The following is a 17867-nucleotide window of genomic DNA, read 5'->3' as shown; positions in this document are numbered from 1 at the left end:
TTAGAATAGCCGAAAATTAAATATGGCTTAAGTGTTTAAACTGTTTCTCATTTTGCTGGCGGGCCCCTTGAAACCCCCTCAGGGGCCCCTGGGGGACCCCGGGCACCACTTTGAGAACCACTGCTCTAATGCTCTCTTAATAATCTCCCATAAACACAAACACGGCAATTAACTCACCCCAACTCCACACACACCTCACTGTGGCTCAAGAGGTAGAGCAGGTCGTCCAATGATCCATGGGTCGGCGGTTCGAATCCCGGCTCCTCCTGTCTACATGTCCAAGTGTCCTTGGGCAAGACACTGAACCCCAAATTTCTCCCGATGTTCTGGTTGGTACCTTGCATGGCTTCCGCTACAATCGGTGTATGAATGTGTGTGTGAATGGGTGAATGTAATGCACAATCTATGTAAAGCGCCTTGGATAAAGGCGCTATATAAATGCACCATTTACCATTTACCTGCTCTTTGAATCACACATACATATCAAATTATTATTATTTTGGACCAAGCTTTAACAAAACCTGAACTGAACATCTGTGGAAATGGTGCCAAAGATGTTCCACATCTTGCAGAGAAAATTCGTTTTAATAATCATTTCTCATGACAAATACATTTGATTTGTTGTTCCCTCCTTTTTCTTTCTTCTAAAATGTATATCTTTGCTTCGTATGTGTTTAAGGACAATTAAAATGGCATATCGACTTTTAACCTGGCATCCCCCCATTGTTTTGTAAACATAAAGCCATATGGGTGAAAGACAATTCAACAAAACATGTTAGGCCTACTGTAAATAAATATGCTGAGGACTTCATGCTATTTTAGGCCTACGTCTGTAGCAATACCGCCCTCAAGTGATCACACAAAGTCATAACAGGGGAGTGGTTATCACCAGGAAAACGATGTTTTTTATTGATGAATAAATAGCACAGGAAATGTAATGGTATATATAAAGTGGGATACATTCCAGCCATCAAACTAGTGTTACACTTACACACAAGCGAGTTGAGAGAGTGACACTGGAGTGGTTACTGCTAAGAATATCCAACTGCATACCTGAGTACTATTATACCCATCACAGTACACACCCATTGTCACTATCAGAAGAGTTAATAGTCAATAAAAATCGTCGTCGTCGCATACATCATCCAATAAAAGAACATACTTCTTAATTAATTAATTTGTCAACGTATGTTATTATCTTTTAACCATGATACAATGTTGTTGATTTTTTAAAACCTCATCTTTTCACCATGATCATGTAAGATGACAACTGAATTTATGTGATTGGTTAGCCGATTTGATCCTTTCATTGTCAATTCGACACAGTGAACCCACCAGCTGCTCAAAAAAAAATCACACTCATGAGAAGTGAGGGGGCCCACTGTGGCTATAGCTGCCACATGACGTCACTGCTTAAAGCAAACATTAAAAGTCCATAGACTTGACTGGGGTGCTGTTTGTTAAGAAAACATTAAAATGCCATAGACTTGGCTGCCACATGACGTCATGAGTGGTGCTGCTGACAGACATTGGGAACTATACGCAGAGTATAAGCAGTAAAGAGTACATACAGAAAACCTTCACCAGGTTAGTAAATAATAAACAATTACAAATATGGAAAATTCTCTCACTCACTCACACACAATTAGGCCTACCACATAAACAAAAACACCTGCACAAGACACTAGAAACACAATACTGATACAAATATCCTATACTGCTATTTACTTATGTTCTATATATGCAGTATACTGTACATGTCATGTTGTCGTGTCATTCCAATCCACTCGCGGCATGGCTCAGGAAGTAGAGCGGGTAGCCAGAACGGTTGCTGGTTTCAATCCTCCCGGCTGCGCGTTGAAGTGTCCTTGAGCAAGACACTGAGCCCGGGCGCTGGCTGCTCCTTGCATGGTTTCCTGCAGTGATGTGTGTGCATCTGTATTGTATTATTATTAGCATATAAAGTGCATCTGTGGCCTTGCTGTGATGCTGCCTGTGAATTGATGAATGTATATTCATTGTAAAGAGCTTTGAATGGTGGTAAATAATTAAATAATAGATAGACCCCCTATCAATTATTTAATGCAGTCCATATATATTGCACACAGCCCAGTCACTATAATATCTGACTGTAAATACATTTTCATTCATATATATTTGATATATTCTTATTTTTCACACTTATGCTCATTTATTTAATGTAACTGCAATCTGTGGGAAGCTTGGACAAACAAAATGTGTCACCCACTCCTTTAAACTTGTCATGTGAGGCTAAACTTGAAGTTGAAGTTGATAAGCCATGGAGAAGGGCTACACCATTGGTTGCAAAAACCAATGGTTGGCACAAATAATCCTAATATTATTGTTGTTGTTATTAATATTCATGGTCCTATCTTGTTGGTAGAATAGAACAGTCGCCACTCCTTTGGGGTGTTTTTTGTCACATTATATACATATAGGTGACATTGGTCCTCTGCATTTTACCCATCGTATAACAGCTAGGAGCAGTGAGCAGCCATTGGATTCTACGGCTCTCGGGGAGCAATTAGAGAAGTAGTAAAAGTAGCAAGTAGGAGTATGGAGTATAAGGCTGGAACGATAAGGGTTGATGGGATGGAAGTATCATGCTTTGGTTCGTCTCATTCCAGCATGTTCTCCCAGACAGCGACCTTCAGCCATTTGGCCACGTGCCTCTCAATCACCTGAGGGACCAGACATTGAGAGAGTCAGTTCATAGTTACATACGTACATTAATGCCTAATTTATGCTCCGTCGCTCTGTGCAGCAGAAATCATGCTGAAAGAATTCACATGTTGCAGAACTCAAAAGTAGGCTACAAAAGCAACAGTGTGGGCAGAACACATGTGAATGCACAATAGAATAGTCCACCGCACTTGGGGTGCTTTTTGTCCCATTAAATGTACTAGAGCTGCCCAGGCCGTAGCGTAACGGTCTGGGCACCGGACTGGTAATCCAGTCGCAGTGTGCCGCGGGTTCGACTCCCGGACCCGACACGGCCTTTACTGCATGTCATCCCCCCATCTCTCTCCCGTTTCCTGTCAGCCTACTGTCTGTCCCTTCAAAAATCAATAAAAAGGCGTAAGCCGCAAAAAAAAAAAAAAAAAAAAAAAAAAAAAAAAGTACTAGAGCTGTGCCCGTTAGGCACTGGCCTACCTGGAACAATGCGAGTGTCCCTTTTATATGGAGTTCTTTGTCAGGCATGCCCAAATATGGAGTCTATGGTGATGTCAGAACAGGCCAGCTCCATATATGGAGACAGGCCAGGCACTTGACACTCCCTGTGGTGGTGTGGAACGCGTGTGTCGAATTTGAAGTCGGTGGGACGAACGGTTAATCTCGAGTTACGTGGATTACAGACGTACATACACACACACATATACAGAGACTCTCCAGTAATCCCGGTTCTCCATACATCTGGCCAGTTTGTTGGTGTTTTGCGCTCCTTACAGTACATCCACATTATGTTAATGTTGGATGTGGGCAGTGGTGTCATGCTCATAGAACGCGGTACCACGCCGTGGTCTTTACGACCTCTGGGGGTACGCCGTCGGGCCCAGCACTTTTGCCCTCTCTCGGCACGGTTTTCACTAATTTCACCAATGCACATACTGTACTGTAGGTGAAATTCGTCCTCTGCCTTTACCCATCCTAAAACAACAAGGAGTAGTGAGCAGCCATTCTACGGCGCTCGGGGAGCAAGTCTGGGTTAAGAGTCTTGCTCAGTGACACACATGGACACATTGCTGACCTGGCCTGGAATCGTATCTGGGACAACCAGGGATCTGGCTCCCCAGGCGGTCACTAACTAACCACTCAGCTTTATCACCGTACATCATCATACATCCTCTCATTCTGGCCAATCAGAATTTGCGTCCTCACCCTCGTCTTCAATGTTTGCGTTTACACAAACACTCAAAATTGTCCATTCATTGTCAATGGGATATAATGTTTGTATTAACACATTCACTAAAAGATGGAGGGGCTATCACATTCCGTGCTCGGTAATTCAATCAGCTGAGCACATTCCATGCTCATACACACAAAACTGTGAATTTCTGGGCCCATTCCGTGCTCACACACACACACACACACACACACACACACACACACACACACACACACACACACACACACACACACACACACACACACACACACACACACACACACACACACACAAATAAAATAGAACTGTTATTATGGACGGTACAGTATAGCACAGTGAAGCACGCCGACCTGTCTGGCCTTCTTCAGGGACCGGCTGTCGGCGGCTGCACTCATCATCATGTCGGCACAGTGGGACGTGTCCTCGATGAAGACAGCCTGGTCCTTCTCTCCCTCCTTCGTTCCGTTCTTCACCACCGACAGCTCCTGCCAAGGATCAATGCCACCTAAAGGAAATGACCAGCGAAGTGAGAGAGAGGCCAGCACACACACAGCAATATCTTCCTCGCCCTAAGTCAATTATGTGGCTAATTACTCATTAGAGCCTTGGTAAACAGTCTTTGTATGGCCAATATGAACTAGGAGGTTCTCTACCAGGGCGGGTTGCCCTAACCCAGGGCTGTAACCGTCATGACCCGAGGAAGCTGTCCGGGGGGGAATTGTTTTTCTATGACATACAGTCACAAATTCAAAAGGTTGACTTTCGCATTTCTTGTGCCCCCTATGGTCAGGGGGCCCTATGGTTTTCGGACGGAACGTCTCTATAGATAGAGGCCCCTCAACATGTGATTCCAATTCAGGGTTGATTGGACGTTGCATTTGTTTTCTGTAAGAAATAGGCCCCTCCCACTACTTGGAAGCCAATTACCGGCGTATGGAATGCGAAAATGTCAGGGTGCAGTGGCTTATACAGGCAGCATGCACTAAAGTTTTGACGCTGATAGGTCAATCAGTATGCAAGATTCTGGATCCTCTCTCGCACGCAGGCACGCACACACGCACGCACACATCGATATCATCTCTATCCCTGGCCAAGATAATGAATTCTTTAACTTTTTGCATTGCTGGCCATGTAGAAGGTGGATGTTTCGAGACATCCGATGATTCCGATCTACAATTAATTTGCAATGAATGAACATGCAGGAGTCAAATAATGTGGGGAAGACAATTACTTATTGGTCGATATGAATTATTAAATCAGCCATCATTGTTTGAGTTGGTGCACTGCAGAAAAGTACAGGTGTTGCAGCAAATCCCTAATATGTGTTACTGACTGGAGAAAACTTTTATTCCAAAATGTTGCCCTACAATATCAGCGAAAAATGACCCGTGTTCATCCAAAATGATTGCTAGTCATTCTTTATGTGCTTCGCCCTTCTTAGGCCTAATGTTGTGCAGAAACCTTGTATGTCCAAAACCATTACTATCAAGAAATGGAAAAAATAACCTGATTTTACGGGGGCCAGTTTCGAATAGGTGCCCTTTGAGAGCGGTTTTGAAGGAGTCAAGGGATTCACATGTCTTAATGACTGTTGGTAGGGCGTTCCACATTTTGGTGGCATAGGAGCGAAAATAATTTAGTCCCTTGTTTGTGCCGAATCTATGGTTCGTTGCACTCCCTCTGGTGTTGTGGGTGTGGACTGCGTTAACATTAAGGAAGTATCTAGACAGGTACATGGGTATCTTGGTGGTTAATCGAGTCTTGTGGACCAGAGCCATTGCAAGATGCTGTACTCTGTCGTCGCCACTAAGCCATTCCAGCCTGTGAAAGTGGGCAGGGGTGAGGTGGGTTCGGGGGTGAGGCCAAGTAGGAGCCTGACCAGTTTGTTTTGGGAGGTCTGGAGCCTTGTTTTAAGGGCCTTTGAGGTGCTGTGGTACCAAGAGGTGCTCCTGTTAAGGTCTTCAAGGTGTTTTTGCTGACCAGTGAGGAGATCCTGTAAAGGAATCTTGTTCTTTGATTGACTTTTTTTATTACGTTGGTGGCCATTTTATCACCGGAAAGATTAGCCTCCAGGATGGAACCTAGGTAGGTAATTTCATCTTTCCGTGTGATAATATTGTCACCCACTCTAACCAAGAGTATATATATATATATATATATATATATATAGTTTTTTCTTTTTATCACAGTCAGACCCACTTTCAACAAATGTTTTCCAACATTTTCACTTCAGGAATTCAGAAAAATAACACATTGTAGATCGGCTATTTTGATGAAATACGGACATAGGCCTATAATGTTTCTGCCCGACAAAGACAGTATATATAATAATCATGAATAAACAATTTATACATTTATACATATTTAAACATAAAACATCAAAATCCAAGCAAAGATCAATAATAGCGTAATAGTGAAATAGGCAAAACAGTGAGTACATGGATAGCAACAGAAAGATTAAAAAAGAAAAGAAAAGCTGTGTTTTAAAGAGGTCTACAGAGCCTGCCTGTCAGAGATTATTCCAGGCCATTTTGATAGGCACCTCGGGCAGTTCAGCAGTGGAAGACCCGATGGGGCGATTTGGGACATACTTGGAGGCAGTCATGGAGGTAGGAAGGTGCAAGACTAGTGATGCACCGAATATTCGGCTGCAGAAAATATTCGGCAGAAAATGGCTAAAAATGCATTTTCGGCCTATTCGGTTTCGGCCCGAATAGGCAGAAAATATATCGCCGAATAGTGTATGCAATTAATGCATTCAAAAGAGCAGAATAAATGTTTTATGGACCCATAATAGTGATTATTATTTAAGTAAAGTTTTGCCATAACCATTTATTTTGCCATAAATCAGGTAGCTTTAAGGTATGGCCATGACAGCAATGGTAGGAAAAACGATATATAATATTAATCATATTCGGATATTCGGTATTCGGTTTTCGGCCAACTGTTTCCTATATTTGGTATTCGGTTTCGGCCAAGAATTTCCCTTTCGGTGCATCCCTATGCAAGACCATTGAGAGCTTTATAAAAAAGTAAAATCTATCCTAAAAACAACCAGGAGCCAGTGTAGAGAGGCTAAAACTGGAGTGATTATGTTCTCTCATCTTAGTTTTCGTTATAAAACTCTGGCTGCCACATACTGAACAAGTTGTATAGCCTCGCAGTGGTTTTCTTTGGCAGGCCAGTGCAATGCAAGTGCATTGCCGTAATTAAGTCGAAAAACTAAACGAAAGCGTGGATCAACGTTTTTTCATCGTCTAACGACAGATAGGCTCTGATTTGTGCAATGTCTCTAAGATGGGAAAAAAGGCAATCTTGGTGTGATGATTAATATGTACATGCATCGATGCTAACCCCCAGGGGTTCTTTATGTAGGCTACTATGTAATGTTGCAATGCTCACCGTTGACATAGAGCACTCTGTGTGTGCGCGGGTGGTCTGCTCCGTAGTACTTGTTGGTGGAGGCGATGCGTTCGGGCAGGCTGTGTTCAGGGATGTTGAACAGGATGCGGCACAGCTGGGTCTGGGCCTGCAACGTCATCATCCTGGAGAATGGACAACTGGCGTCCTCACATGTCTCGACTGTCTCGTGCAAACACACACACACCAACATGTGCACACATTTACGTGAGCACACACGCACGCACGGTGGTATAGTCACACATAAACCCCTATAGGCCAATAAAAAAAAGACTATAGGCCTATACCAAATTTCCCACTTTAAACAGAAGAAGCCTGTCGGCTGCCGGACTACTGCTAGACTTGGACTACCGGCCAAGGTGCCTGGACCGCTGAGCCACGGCCCAGGCCACACCTCCGTGTTTCTATTTTGTGTGTGGGTGAGGTGCATTTGTTTATGCTACTGAAAAGAGATGAGAGAATGTGAGAGAGAGGATAGTGGTCGAATAAAATATGGGGTGAAAAAGAGTCTTGATTACGTCTCACTCTTTCTCTGTTGGCTGCTGTTTTGTTTGCTTATGCAGAAGAAGAATGTGCACGTTACAAAGACACTGTTGGGGTGTGTGTATGTGTGTGTGTGTGTGTGTGTCATGAGCATGACGTTAAACTGCTCCATTGTAACTACCACCGTTAATGTAGTGGGTGCAGATTTAAGATGCATTTGCAACTTCTGTGGACTGTGTGTTTAAAGTAAACACCATCGCAAGCTTGCATAGGCCTACAAGCAGGTGCTGCTCACCGATGGAGTTGCACCTGAACTATTTATGTCCTTGCATGCAATTTCCTTTGTGTGAACATGAATCAATTGTTAATGTGTGTGCGTGTGCGTGTGCGTGCATGTGCATGCGTGCGTGCGTTAGTAGTAGTAGAAGTGCATACTGGTCCCTTACAGAAACCAAACTCAGTGCAGCATTGGTACAACCACTGTCTGTCTCCGCTCCTGGCTGCCTCCTCTGACGTGTCCAGAAGGTCATTGACCGCCTGCTCATGGGACGCATCCAGACACTCCTCCTCACCAGTAGAACGATACACCTGGATAGAACACACACACACACACACACACACACACACACACACACACACACACACACACACACACACACACACACACACACACACACACACACACACACACACACACACACACACACACACACACACACACGCTAATGTCTACAGGGCTTCTGTCCTTTCCTACACTACAACCAACCACTGCATAATTTGTATGTAATGTATGTAGCCTATTTTTATAGTGTGCAGCAAATAAACTACACGAATAAACTACATGTAGAATTAAAGAGAAACCTAACAAGAAAGCAGAAAACCAGCAAGCATGAAGAATGGAACTCACATGAAAATGTTTCCATCAGTTATTATGTCATCCAGGGCCCAAAGTGATATACATACACAAAGCTGATTGGTGATTTGCCTATTCAGTAATGCCACAGCTCATGGTTGTCACAATATAAACACCTGCTATTTGATTACAATCGCCTGTTTGCCACTGTGAATTATAGATCAACAGCGACCTCTGGTGTCCATAATGTGTGCATGACGAGTGTATAGGGCTGTCACAATCGGGACATGTTACAAGTTATGATTACAATTAATCATGATTTATTTAATTGTGTTTTGGAGAGGGAACATTGTAATACATAGAAATTAGGCTACATTTCCATTTGGCTTATTCGTAAATATACAAATAAATTACTGACAATGACTGACCAATTAAAATATATAAATTGACTATGTATGGCCAAAAGACAGAGGCACATGCAGGACCAGATGGAAGCAGATAGTCACAGCATATCTCTGGTCCATAGAAGGAGTAGAAGTCCTTGTACCTGAGCTAGTCACAGCCTTGTAGAGAACCACATGTAGAGAACCAAAAGGATTAAGTATGCTTTTAATGACAAATATGACAATATTTATAATAATTGTATACTTAGTGGAAATCTCATTGCTGACCTTCAGAGCAATGGATGCAACTTAAGTTTTTGGGTGTGAATATTCTGAAAGAAATTTGCCCCCAAATAGTTTTACTCTACGCAAGATCAACAAATTATTAAAGTGTAATAGAACTCTTAATATCTCAAGACAGGTCTTCTGTCAGCATCAGTGCCCTAAACATGTGTATTGTTGCAGTTAGTAGGAATAAACATAGAAGCACCCCGGAGGAAGTGGACTACACAAAGAACGGAGGTATGGCAGACAACCACTGAACAGTGTTAGTGTGGATTAGAGGCGAGCAATGTATTATTATCTTATTTTTTTGAGCAATATTTGCACTTGTGGCCTTCATGGGCCCCTTGCTTGGCTCCTGGGACTCGGAGCCAAACCTAGTTTTGCAATCAAATATGACTTTTCTGTTTGGATGTATGGGCTGTCAAGGCCAGAAAGTAGTTTTTTGCCACTCAGTAGGCATTTCCGCATAACTTCCTGGTAACTTCCTGGCGCATACCCTCTATACTCATGGCTGTCCCCTCCACATACTCCAGCAAAGTAAAATGTTATTACCATAAGTACAGTACTTGAGTAAATGTACCTAGTAACTTTACACCACTGAGACTCATACCTGAACCAGTCTGACAAAGCGGTCGTAGGCCTCCTCTTCCTCCTCATACGCTTCGCTCTTATTGGTCATGAGGGCACACAACTCGTCAATAGACATGACCGCGCCGTCGTCGTTGAACTGCACCGTTCCTGTGATGATGTCCGCCAAGCTCTGCATCAACTCAATCTGCGAGGAGCAAAGTGTGGAGCGACAGTTTTATGTTCCTATCAAAAAGCTCCAGTACTTAGTTAGTTAACGATCTCTTCTCACCATTGTTGTTCATTGTTGTGAACAGCAAACAACAATGGTTCATTGTTGTTCATGAAATGGCAAAGATGAGAAGTTACATTTGAAACTAATATAGACATAGAGAATAAATGAGTGCCTATGAGTTTTGACCGTTTCTATGAAAAAAGCTCCAGTGCTACTAACTAACTAAATGTTTTGAGCAATAGTGCACTTGTGGCCCTCAGGGGCCCCTGGTGTGGCTCCTGGGAGCCAAACGTAGTCCCTGGTGTGACTATATCTCTTTTTACCATTGTTTTCATGAAACGACAAAGATGAGAAGTTACATTACATGCCACTAAATTAGACATATAGTGAAGAAATTAGTGCCTATGATTTTTGACCAGTCATATCTTTTTTTATAAACATCAAATGTATTATTATCATGTCATGTGTAATAAACTTTGCTCATTCCTGAAGGCAGTCACTGTAAAACGGAAGGAATACATAGATAATAAACAACACAAACGCAACTAAAACAAATGTAAGTTTATCACTGTATAGACTAGTATAGAGAGTATGCACATGCATGATTTTCCTGCGTACCACCTGTTTCTAAATGTCACATAATGCAGGAGGTAGCACAATGTTGTGTTATTGAAAACAAGCACTTCCAAACTCTGACACATGCAGGGCATTTCTTGACAATCTCATAACGTTTCTATGGTGGATTTTTATGAAACAAAAACTTTGCAGATAGAAAGAGAATAATTCAAGCCTTTCGTCCAGCTGTAATGTTGGTGAATTTAACATTGTTTAATGCAATCAGACAGGACTTTTCTGTTTGGTTGATTGGGCTGTCAAGGCCAGAAAGTAGTTTTTTGACACTCCTGCATAACTTCCAGGCACGATGATGTCATGTGCATACCCTCTATTGAAAGTCAATAATGATAGTATCTACTATTTAACTAACACAATTTATATTTTTTGAGTATTTCAGGCATGAAGTAAAACATTTTTTTGTATGTTTTGAGCTGAACCTTTTCTGTTTGGGTTTTATATATAATATATAATATATAATATATATTATATATTATAATATATTATATTCTAGCAGTGACTGACTGAGATATCGACCGCAACTGGTTGTGGCCCCCATCAAGTGACCTTTCGACCAATGCGGCCCTCGCCCCAAGTTCAGTTCGACACCTCTGCTCTATAGGGTGTCCTCCATTAAGAAATACATAAATGTTTAAGCCTGAACTATAGTGCCACAGCTCATCATAACCTTTTCCTTATTGATCCTATAATGAGCACAATCCAAAAGAGGGCTTTCTTTCACCTGATCCTCGAGGTCTTCAGGGACCTCACAGCAGCCAAAGTCCTTGGCCACATCGGTGGCATTGCCCCCCATCAGCTGAGCCTCTACGGCAGCAAAGGCCTCCCACACGTCCGCCACGCACTGCCGCGAGGAGAGGAGACAGGAGACAGGAGACAGGAGACAGGAGACAGGAGACAGGAGAGAGGAGACAGGAGGCAAGACGTTACATTGATATCATCGCTGTCAACCGGAAACCTTGTATATAGAAAACAGTTAGGTTTCGGCAAAAAATAGCCCGTGTTCCTTAGGACCAAATGTAGTTATTTAGCGTGTAGATAGCAGATCTACAAGTTCACAATGTGTCACAGTGCGACACCCCGTGAGCTTGTAGATCTGCTGTTTTTGCAGCGTTTCTGTGACACTGCAGAATGACAAAGTTAGGGCATTCATTTACGAAGAAACATAAAACATTGACGCAGATGTGAGGTTTTAACAGACAACAGTTCAACAGACAACCGTTAATAAAACGAATGGGTGTACATTATTTAAATGTATTCTTTTTTTTTTAATAATATCGATTTTGGGTGCATATTTGAACACAATAATTCAAACGTTTTCAAAATAGCACATCTACAAGCTTAAAGTAGGGCTTGAGTCAGCCTAATGAATACAGTAAATGAGTCTGACATCAATTATTATTTTATGATTTATGTATGTCAATCAACACACCTCTCGGTTATTCCAAAAAGTAATAAATAGAATAATCGTTAAAGAAATAATATAGTTGAAGCCCTGATTACATATTATTACGTGACAACCATGCTTTCTGTGAGAAGACTATTATGTCCTAAAACAGAGACAGACTAAGAGGATGTCTCCCTACCTTCTGTGAGCCTCCAACGTCCTCATTCATCAAACTCAGGCCAACGATCTGAAGGAGAGGAAACGATGGATGAAAATAGGTCATTTCTTTTGTCCAGCAACAGGGACAGGGTTGTGCAACAATGAAAGTGAGCCTTAACCTTGTTGAAGGTGGAGAAGTCCAGCTTGGCTTTGACCGGAGCAGAGGAGGCCACAGCCCCGTAGACCAAGTGAGGAAACTGTGGGGAGATGTACACAATTTACAATTTAGGGCCCTTTTCGCAGACACTCTTAATCCAGAGCGATTTACATTCATCAAGTAAGAAAACATGGTAATACATCAAATACATAAAAATAGTCATCATAAATATATGTAAGCTAAGAACCTAACAGTGGAATATATAATGAAACCAATCAAATTAAACAACATGCTCTGTTTTTATTTCTAAATTTACTTCTATATTTGTAAAAAAAACAAAAAATGAATAAACAGAACATAAAAAATTAAACAACATGCTATCTAACTTAAATTACATAAATTGAGCCTATGCATACGCCTGTAAGGTCTTCAAGACTAGGGCAAGTGCTACCCAGGCTAAAATGGAGTCTGGGTCTGGGTTTTAAGACTACGGCAGAAGATTGAGAGTGAGTATGCAGTTCTGACTGCAATGGGAAGTGCATTCCATAGTTTTGGAGCCAGAAGGGAGAAGAGTTTGGGACGTGTGGAGCTGCTGAGCATTGTCGTTTGGCGTTTTTACTGAAGGTAGTTCCAGCCTCCCTACACAGTAAGAGTCATTTGTACACTCTGAGAGTTATAAAGAACACTGATATAATAAATAACAACACTTGCCATAGCCTTGATGACCTTGCAGGCTTATGCAAATGCTTTTAATTTAGCATGTTATGTAGACAGATGCCAGATTCAGTTGTAGACCTGCGGTATCCTATGGTTCCCAAACCTTTTACCCCGTGACCCAAAAGAGAAATGTGTTGTCTCACCAGGACCAAAACTAGTGAAAACAGCAGCTCACGACGCTTCACTTTGCGCCGCGTTGTGAGCTTGTAGATGGGCAATTCTCACTACTTTTCACTACTAATTTATGGAATTTCTTAGATTTAAAAATAATATTTATTCATATTACTGAAAAGAAATCCTTGAATTTAATTCATGATTTTTTTTCTCGCTTTTTTGGGAATGTTTTTTGAAAATGTTTTGAAATAGGCCTAGTAATAATTAAAAAATAAATGTAGAAAACAAAAAATAAGGGGACCCATAAAAAGTGGTCCACGACCCAACCTTGGGTCCCGACCCAGTGTTTGGGAACCCATGCTATAGCGTGTACATTTTCAATGTGCAGATTATGTAGTTTTTGATATTATACACGTTTAGACTGATGATAGGTTCTTGGTTATGATCCTAGATTACTATTTCTATCCATTTGATGTTTGCTTAATGCTTACTATACACATCACTTTGGATTAAAGAGCGTGTGGCTAAATGGTAAATGCCCGGATATTGTAAATGATATAATGTGAATGTATGAGACGTGTCCACAGACCTTCCCTCTGAACCAGGCAGACAGGGCTCCGGCGTATGAACCGCCGAAGCTGATCCAGGTGTTCAGGTGGCTCAGGTCGAAGCGCTCCGTCATGTACTGGTGGAACTCTACCATGTCGGCCAACCTGCACGCCGCGGGAAGCAACACAACGCAACTTAAACACACATGATGTGGCTCAGCTCCAGTGCTGTGCTGCAAGCACCCTCACCGTTCCGGCCAGATGAACGATGAACACAGTTCAACAGACTCAGACTCAGACACACACACGTCACAGACACACACACACACACACACACACACACACAGTGCTCACGCCTGCACGCTGCTCAGGTCTGCCAGGTTCTCGGTCTCCAGGCCGTCAGGGTTGATGCTGTCGCCATAGAAACGATGCTCCAGGGCCACCAGGAGAGCTCCATGCTCCTCGGCCATGTCGACATGGTGTCCTGCAACAAACAGTAACTTATTGCATGTTTCACTTTATTTTGGAAAGCTGGGGAGCCCAGCTGGCCGAACATGATAGATAGGTCTTGTATAGACCAGTGGTTCTCAAAGTGGGGTCTGGGGACTCGCAGTAACACCCCTGCTAAATGAGGAACAGTTTAACTTTACTATTATTTAGCCCAACGAGAAAATGTACTGTACGTATATGACTATTCAGATACTGTCTGATTCATTCTATCCACTGTTAGATCCCCACCTTTAGTGTAGTTAGTTGTAGAAAAAACGTCTCTAATGGGAGTCCCTGGCACAAAAAAGGACATGTTTTCTTACAAAAAAAAAAAAAACGTTTATTTTTTTTGTGCCATAGTCCCTGGCACAAACAATAGTAATATTTGGCTGCAGTACGTTTTTGTGCCAGGGACTCCCAATAGAGACGTTTTTTGTCCACAATTTTCCACAATATCGATACATAGGCCTATTATGTGGAGGTTCTTGAAATGAAAATGATAGACTCTGTATTGCAGTTCAAATGTTTGCCCTTGTCTGGCGAACGGGGTAAGAGAGGCAGGCATGGCTGTCCTACCTGCCAGAACGCTGAACTCTGAGATGGCTTCCTCTCCTCCGATGTAGAGGAACACTGGGCCGTGAGGACGTTCCCAGTAGGCCTCATTCACAAAGAACCTCTGGAAGGAACACAGAAAGACATAAGCACTGCACCCAAACATGAGTGACAAAGAGATGCAAGGATGTATATTATTAGTATACATAGTGCCTGGGGCTGCGGACAATTGCGATTTGACATCTGCATTTTTGTGTAGGTTTGTTTAAGTGCTCGCCTGCTTTTGCAGCTTTGTATTGATCCTTCCCACTAAGTAAATATTCGCTTATTAGTCAGGGCAGATTCAAGCCCAGCACACACCAGGTGCGCAGCGACGCGGCAACGCCTGGAAAATAGAACGGTGGCGTATCGGAGCGTCAGGCGAGGCGCGTCGGACGCCGCCTGTGTGGGATAGGTTAATTGAAAATAACGGAGGCGGCTGTTTTGACGCGCAGCGTTCGCAGACGGTGTGTGTAGGGCTTCACACTGACTCCGTTTGATTCAAACTGTTCCCGAATATGATTGCCTGGTGACCTCGCTGGCCATGATTCACATTGGCCTTGATTCTTTCGCACCCGAGTACACTTCATTCAACTGTATTCAATGCTTTCACATTGCAGCGATCCGTATCAGAGTACACTTCAATCGGTCCCGAGACTACCTATATTTTAGCCGTTTTTAAACGTCTATATATATATAACTGTTGAAACAACGTTGTTTCAACGTCTAATCTAAGCCTAGACAGCACAAAAAAATGTAATAGCCTGAAAAATGCTCAGTATATTTTTGGCAGTGCTGGAATGGAATCTCATCGGGCTAATAGTGCATCATCTAGAAGTGCATATAGTTAAAGTGTAAAGGTACGATGAAGCATAGTGAGGTGACTCCTGACCTGAGGGAAGGTCTCGTCACCCTGCTGGTCAAAGTGGTCCAGCGGCTGGTTGATCCTCCCCTCCTTGGCGTGCTCCTCAGGCCGCTGGCCTTTGAACGGACGGCTCAGAACATGCTGCTTGGCCCTCTGGAGCTGCTGCTGACGCACGCGCTCCCTCGTCCTCCTCAGAACCCGTCCTGCATGCCGACAGAGGACATAACCGAGGAGAAGGTTTTACAAGTGAACCACTTCAGGCATTTGGGCACGTCAATAGATCGCAGACTGGATATTTTCGCTGCCGTCAAGAGACAGCTGGGGTCATACACAACAAACTATAAAATAAGCCTGACCCTAAGCCGGAGCCCTATAGGAGTAGTTAACCTAAAGAATGACATCTTTTCTATCAATTACACACCCATGATTGGCTGCAATTCGAAACTGGCCCCTTTATGTTCCCCTCAAAAGTCTATTAAGATTTTGTATTTTTTGCAAAAACATGAATTAGGTGAACTTGACTTTCCCATGGCATAGGGAGGCTAATCTCCGTTCAATGGTGCCCAGTGACCTGGTGCTGATAAGGTCCAACTGCCTCTGGCAGCCTGGAGGCTTCTTATCTGACCCGTGCAGCCACTTGATCAATGCCACCAACAGCTTGTTTACGTTTCATGCTTACATAATCGTCTTGACTTCAAAAACACTCCTCCATGAATCCTTCACATTAATTTGCATTAAAACAGTGGCGTACAGCTTGCAACAATCACCGTGTTTATATACAGAGTATTGGGTTTTTAATTTGAAAGAATGTTGCACTTTATATAATTGCTACACAAATAACATGGTTCACTTAACATTGAAGTCTATAACTTATCATTAAGATTTAAAACGCTGTCTCCTGAGTCCTGCATGCATGCATTTCTACCACTCTTTGAATAAGGCAGTGGTTTTCAACCCTTTTCATGTCAAGATGAATTGAAGATTGATGAGATTTAGCCTCGCAGACCCAAAACTAAGGTATATTTTGTTATCCCTACATAAGGTCTTTCCACTATGCTATGCTGTATTGATGTTGGTACCATATAGAGAAGATGACAGGTAAATGTTGATCAAAATAATAATTATTGTGTAGACTTCTTGTAAATAATGCAGATGTTGATGGCTGTACTGCTCCATGAAGTACTTACTACTTAAGTAAGTAGCAGGTGCCCTAACACAGTCCACCCCCCCCCCCCCCCACATGACTTTGGTGGTGTCCCCAGATGACAGTAAAGTAACTATTGAAGGACCTTTCAGACCTTTTTCACATTTTTAGCTGCGTTTTTCCGTCGGTTTTCTGAAAAACTGGTCAAACATTGTCAAATAATAAATAATATAATACAAATAATAATACATTGTCAAATAATAATTATTAGAAAGCTTGTAGATTGTGAAAATAGCCGACATTGTGAGCTTGTAGATCTACTATTTTCTAAATTATATTATTAACACATTTTGGTAAAAAGTTGAATTATGTTCAGAACTCAACTGATTTATACAGTACAGTTGTTTTCAGTTTGTTGTTTTTCCTGCACTTTTTTGATCATATAGCTTATCACTTATAAGCAACCAACATGTGTACTAAAAAGAGAAGATGTTTAACAATATTCTATAATCCATGATAACATAGTCTATAATCCATGATAACATCATTTTGATACAAAATAAGTATTCTTTTCAAAGTAATCATATACTAATGGACGGATGGACAGATGAACTCACCCGACTCAACAAAGTTCAAGAGGAGAAAAAGTACAAGACATTGTACTGGTGACAGACGCATCTTCATCACCTAAACGTCCCAACTAGGAACACACACAGATGGTATCTAATCTTCCTGAAAGCGGCGTAGAGCTCCAAATGCTCCCCAGTGAATGGCTGCAGTAAGGACCTGGCACGCACCACACGTTCTTTTAAGTTGCTGTGGTCGCTGCAAAAAAATGCTCTTGGCTGTGCATAATGATATGCTGCAAGTGGCATATCAAACCTTATCAGGACCAGCTGTGTGATGGTGTGTGTGTGTGTGTGTGTGTGTGTG

General features: G+C 42.3%; 1 protein-coding gene across 1 annotated transcript; it reads right to left on the bottom strand.

The window, feature by feature from the left end:
* Positions 1–566: 566 nt before the first annotated feature.
* prss16 (serine protease 16) lies at positions 567–17772 on the bottom strand. Its single transcript, XM_083773917.1, has 13 exons — positions 17552–17772; positions 15818–15993; positions 14911–15010; positions 14200–14329; positions 13887–14010; positions 12489–12566; positions 12350–12397; positions 11488–11607; positions 9942–10106; positions 8257–8398; positions 7310–7489; positions 4258–4412; positions 567–2702 (listed from the first exon to the last, which is right to left on the bottom strand). The coding sequence occupies exons 1-13, from the start codon at positions 17616–17618 to the stop codon at positions 2640–2642; spliced, it is 1548 nt and encodes a 515-aa protein (XP_083630043.1). The 5' UTR covers positions 17619–17772; the 3' UTR covers positions 567–2639.
* Positions 17773–17867: the final 95 nt, after the last annotated feature.

The sequence above is a fragment of the Protomyctophum parallelum genome, assembly GCF_964188405.1.
Source record: "Protomyctophum parallelum genome assembly, chromosome: 9".
Lineage (NCBI taxonomy): Eukaryota > Metazoa > Chordata > Actinopteri > Myctophiformes > Myctophidae > Protomyctophum > Protomyctophum parallelum.
The sequence above is the reverse complement of the archived record's forward strand: the minus strand, read 5'-3'. Positions and strand labels throughout refer to the sequence as shown.

Excerpts from the sequence above, each read along its gene's own strand:
- prss16 (XM_083773917.1), bottom strand. The coding sequence starts at position 17,618 with ATGAAGATGCGTCTGTCACCAGTACAATGTCTTGTACTTTTTCTCCTC. Across the intron at positions 15,994-17,551 it reads CTTGAACTTTGTTGAGTCGG|GACGGGTTCTGAGGAGGACG; the intron begins GTGAGTTCATCT and ends GTCGGCATGCAG. Across the intron at positions 8,399-9,941 it reads GCTTTGTCAGACTGGTTCAG|GTGTATCGTTCTACTGGTGA; the intron begins GTATGAGTCTCA and ends TGTTCTATCCAG.